Source organism: Phoenix dactylifera, chromosome 1 (genome assembly GCF_051530095.1).
Source record: "Phoenix dactylifera cultivar Ajwa chromosome 1, Ajwa_hap1_PhDact_Kaust_v1.1, whole genome shotgun sequence".
Taxonomy (NCBI): domain Eukaryota; kingdom Viridiplantae; phylum Streptophyta; class Magnoliopsida; order Arecales; family Arecaceae; genus Phoenix; species Phoenix dactylifera.
Genome location: NC_143190.1, coordinates 40,642,876 through 40,648,352, shown reverse-complemented (window position 1 = coordinate 40,648,352; position 5,477 = coordinate 40,642,876). Strand labels below are relative to the sequence as shown.

Sequence of the window (5,477 nt, the reverse complement as noted above, 5' to 3'; positions counted from 1 at the left end):
AATTAGTAAATAATTTTAGATATTAAACTCAGAAATCATTAGCAAGAAAAAAGTTTATTTAAAGAAACAAAAATGTGATTAAACAATCTCGATGCATATATCAATTTATTATAATGTTCTTCGTCTCGGAATATGTTGATTTATATCGGCTAATGTAATGAGATTATATTTTATGCATATCATACTGATCAACGATGAGCGCTCCATATAAATAAAGATCCAGACTGAGATGAAGATCTTGTGTCAGATCTTACCATAAAAAACATGAAGCCAAAAATACTATAACATTCCATTAAAAAAACGTTATCACATTTACAAAGGGTGTGTTGGTCATTTAAAACAAAAAGGCCGGTCCACCTATTTTTTTTAGGATAAAAATACAGAACCTCTCGCTTTCTCTTCTTCTTTCTGCGAGCACAAAGCCTCAGCTCGAGAGTGGAGTTGTTGCGGATCCAATAAAAGGAAAAGAAAAGAGAGAAAGGACTTCAGCCATAGATCCTAAGGATGGCTTTTAACTGCATCAGCCTAGCTCTTCTCTCCTATCTAATCTTATTCGCCTCCCTATCTCTGTTCTCCCATGCCACAGACACCCTCAAACCGGGCCAATCCTTGCAAGATGGCGGGACGCTCATCTCTGCCGGCGAGATGTTCGAACTCGGTTTCTTTAGACCTGGCAAGTCTTCGAACCGGTACGTGGGAATTTGGTACCGCTTCTCGATCGACACCGTCTTATGGGTTGCCAACCGAGAAAGCCCGATCACAGACAACTCGGGATCTGTAGCCATTGGACATGACGGTAACCTCGTAGTCCTCGACGGGACCAAGAGCATCATCTGGTCGTCGAAGACTTCGATGGCATCGAACGATTCGTTGGTGCGACTCACAGATAGTGGCAATTTGGAGCTCATCGACAGCTCTGGGAGCGTTGCATGGCAGAGCTTCGACCACCCAACCGACACGTACATGCCCGGGATGAAGGCTGGGCTGGACCTCAGGACCCACGTGAACCAGAAGCTAACCTCATGGACAAGTGAAGACGATCCAGCCCCGGGGAACTTCTCACTCGGCATGGATCCGAGCGAGTCGACGCAAATCTACATGTGGGAGGGGACGAAGCCTCGGTGGAGGTCCGGCCGGTGGGACCAGCAGACGTTCATCGGCATACAGAACATGGTGCCTACTTATGTCTATGGCTTCAGGCTTAGCAACTTTCAGCAGGAACAGAAGATGTACTTCTACTACAACGCATTGAACAATTCGCCTCGGTACGTATTGACATGGGATGGCATCATGAAGCATATGATTTGGAGGAATGATACTAAGGATTGGTATCAGTATTGGGCGCAACCGGTTACGGACTGTGAAATCTACAACACATGTGGGAAATACGGGAGTTGCACGGATGGAGCTACACCAATTTGTAGCTGTTTGAAAGGGTTCGTGCCGGCATCGAGCGAGGAGTGGAGTAAGGGGAATTGGTCGAGCGGGTGCACTAGAAGGACACCATTGGGGTGTGGGAGGGGTAATAGTAGTGGGGAGGCGGGAGGAGATGGGTTCTGGAGGCTGGGAGGGGTGAATCTGCCGGACATCTCGGATTGGAATGATGGCCTGGATATTAATGGCTGTGAAGAGCGTTGCTTGAGGAATTGTTCATGCACGGCCTACGCATTCGTCACCGGGATTGGGTGTTTGATATGGGGGGTGGATTTGTTGGACATTCATATATTCTCGAGCGGCGGAAACGACCTGTATCTCCGGCTTGCCGGATCGGAACTAGGTGAGCCAATATTTCTTCAACTATTGCTATTACTTCGCATGGTACTCGTTGCAAGGTACGAACACGATTGAAGAGTTTAGAAGAGTAGAACTAGACACAACTTCATTGAGGCATTTTCACAAACGGATGGGTATTTTTGAGCAAAGTACAGCACGGCACTTTCTTTTCGTTGATTGTAAATAACACATCCCTTCTTTTCTTTAACAATCTACTTCCTCAAGTCATTTAAATTAGACCGTTATTTTGAGCACATTGAATCTCATCAAAATAGAGGGAGGGTAGGTGTACGTGATAATCAAAGAGTAGGTGCTAATATTAATATATTTCTTTATAAATAATTTGTACACATATTTATTTAAAATAGCTTGTAGTGGTTTTAATCTTTATATCAATGAGAGCTGTTTCCTTGCAAGATTCCCAACCAATCATCTTCTATCAGCTCTAAAATTAGCTTGGCCAAGTGGAGAAGTAGAGTCCTCTTTTGCTTTAGTTAATTGAGCAGGTAGGGAGGTGAGCTTCTCTTTTCCTTTGCTTCATTTAAATGATGCTACTTTGGGACTTGAACTATGCTTAAGCAGCAACTTTGAAGATATTAAATATCAGTGGAAAAATAAACAAGGAGAACTGTCATATTAAATTTGTTTATTGTGTGGTGAGGTAGAGAAACAGATTGTCCAATAGTCAAGCTAATTGTCATGCTAAGCAAGCTAGGATATTGACAGTAGACGTTTGTTTTTAAATCCCTTGGAGAAAACTAGTTTAAGATAAGACAAATGGAAGGAACAACTAGTTCCTCTGTAAAGCATCAAGGATTAGGTGATAACATAAAATAAGACCAGTGGATAAAAAAGAATTCTTCCAAGTGCCATAAGCACGGAAGCACCATTATTTTCTGAAAACTACTGGCTGGGAGACACCTATGAAGCAATTTTGATAACTTTGCCGACCTTCGTGTTAGATTTGCATAATACTAACTAAATTTTATTTGCAGATAAGAAGAATAACAAAACTTTCATCATAATTATAGTCACTGTGACAGTGGTCCTTTCCTTGGGATGCATCTACCTGCTGTGGAAGTGCAAGAACAGAATAAAAGGTATGCATTACAACCACTTGCGTCATCCTTTGAACCATTTGTTATGCTTCGTGTCTAACCACTTGTGTCAAATTACTCTAAACAGAGTTGTTTAAGCAACGATTAGTTGGAGGAAGAGGATTGATGGATTCTACCAGAGGCCAAGAAAGATTGACAGATTATTCAGACTCAACTGGAAACAGGATTGGAGAGGAAGGAAGTGATGGAAAATGCCCAGAATTATCACTGTGGAGTTTTGATTCTGTAGTAGCTGCTACAAAAAGCTTTTCCAGTTCCAATTTTATCGGTGAAGGTGGGTTTGGTCCTGTTTTCAAGGTAAATGACATCACGAACCATCAATTAACTCTTCGCCTGTCGCTAAATCTAGTTTTGGGAGAGGATTTATGCTAATATGGAAACTATCTTTACAGGGCATACTACCTGAAGGACAAGAAATAGCTGTGAAAAGGCTTTCTAGGAGCTCCATGCAAGGCCTCAATGAACTTAAGAATGAGGTGATGCTGATTGCGAAACTTCAACACAGGAACCTTGTAAGGCTCTTAGGCTGTTGCATCCAAGAGGAAGAGAAGATACTAATCTATGAGTACCTGCCTAACAAAAGCTTGGATGCTTTCCTTTTTGGTGAGTACATCACTACACGTAATTCATATGTAATTCATTTCTAGAGTGCATGTAATAAACTCAGGCAAAATTTGGATAGATCCAATAAAAAGAGGGCTACTAGACTGGAAAACACGGTACAACATCATTGAAGGGATTGCCCGTGGGCTCGTCTACCTTCACAGGGATTCGAGGCTTAGAGTAATCCATCGCGACCTAAAACCTAGCAACATTTTGCTCGATGAAGATATGAACCCCAAAATTTCAGACTTTGGCATGGCTAGGATCTTTGGCAATGATGAGAATGAAACAAATACAAAGCGACTGGTCGGAACATTGTAAGTACAACAATTTGTCCACTTGCATAAATAATTATAGAAGTTCATTTAATTTCTGCATTAGTTCAGAAAGCATCTAACTTATCTCTTGCTTGCTTTATGATAAAATATAATATCAGTGGCTATATGTCTCCCGAATATGCAATGCAAGGGCTATTTTCAGTAAAATCTGATGTCTATAGCTTTGGAGTTCTACTACTAGAGATTGTTAGTGGGAGCAAGTGTAATACATTCCGTCACCCGGAATTGGCTATGAACCTAATAGCATATGTAAGTCTAGTTATGATTTGTTTTTACTCTCATTGGTTTCAATTTGAGTACCTCAGGAGCTGCTGCTGCTTCATCTTCTTCTTCTTTTTATATATTTGATTTGATTGAAATAGAATTGCTATTGTTGTAGGCCTGGAAACTATGGAATGAGGACAGAGTGATGGAGTTTGTGGATCCAACCATCAGTGATTCATGTTCGAGAAGGGAAGTGTCAAGATGCATCAATGTGGGGCTCTTATGCGTGCAGGACCGTCCAAATGATCGGCCAAACATGGCATCGGTTGTTATAATGTTGGGTAGTGAGATTGTCAATCATCCACTGCCCAGGCGACCTATGTTTACTGTAGAGAGAAACTTCAGCGAGACTGACTCATCGACGATTGATCTCAATGTCATGTCTGCGAATGCTTCGATCACTATGCTCCAGGGAAGATAAAAGTTTTTTTTTTTTTGCTGTAAAACCTTTTCAATAGAATAGTGTCCTTTGGTTATTTATGATATACGAGCCTAGGATGTATGTCTATCAAGAGCTGTTAGAGAATTAAATCTTCTGATCACATTTGGCATTAGTTTTACATTGTTAATGAGGTTTCCATGCATGCATTCTCAATTAGCATTGCTTCGATTCTTAATAGAAAAATATCAAAGCACTTCTATGCATCACTTATTCTATGGTAGTTTCTTATATTCATTTTAAGAACTAGGATGACAAGAAGCCCGGTGATAAGGGTGGAATTTGACACCCTCATCGAGTGGCGACACCGATGGAGCTAATAGGCACCCTTGAGAATGAAACAAATATTTCTTTTTTTTCTTTTTCTTGCATAAAACAATTAAATCGCCTGCATAAGCAAAATGGGTGGGAATTCCTTACAAGCATGATAATGGTATGCCCAAAATTGTCAAAGATGACAAATTTGCATGATGGGGAATTTTTTTTTTTTTCATTTTTCTTTTGCAACAAACTATTCTATTGCGCTAATTAAATAGTAACGTCATACTAGAGGTTGAGTCTTCATGTAACATATGAGGTTTAATAATAACTATAACAACTCATGACTTCATCTAAAATGGCTAGCCGGAAGATATTATTTAGATTTCTTAGTCCTGTATAAGTAGCTAAAATCTTTTTGGCGAAAAACCGATGTAAGACTAAATACACGCCCATACGGATCTTCACATGCTCCTACTGTTCAAGCCCTGTCAAGTTAAGAATTCAAATCCATTCAAATCTAATTACAAGCACCACGATAGGCTCGTGGTGCTGTCCTCTAGTCTATATAGGCTATGGGCCAAGTTCGCTCTGATACTATTTATAACAACTCAATACATCACACAAAATGACTAGACGGAAGATATTATTTAAGTTTCTTAGTCATGTATAAGTATCCAAGAT

The 5,477-nt window shown here is 40.4% G+C and overlaps 1 protein-coding gene across 1 annotated transcript; it reads left to right on the top strand.

Moving 5' to 3' along the window:
* The first annotated feature begins 395 nt into the window (after window positions 1-395).
* LOC148715260 (G-type lectin S-receptor-like serine/threonine-protein kinase B120) lies at window positions 396-4,638 on the top strand. The gene is made up of 7 exons (XM_088701138.2): window positions 396-1,777; window positions 2,769-2,873; window positions 2,959-3,188; window positions 3,284-3,494; window positions 3,574-3,811; window positions 3,931-4,081; window positions 4,212-4,638. The coding sequence occupies exons 1-7, from the start codon at window positions 505-507 to the stop codon at window positions 4,515-4,517; spliced, it is 2,514 nt and encodes an 837-aa protein (XP_088557264.2). The 5' UTR covers window positions 396-504; the 3' UTR covers window positions 4,518-4,638.
* The last annotated feature ends 839 nt before the right edge of the window (window positions 4,639-5,477 follow it).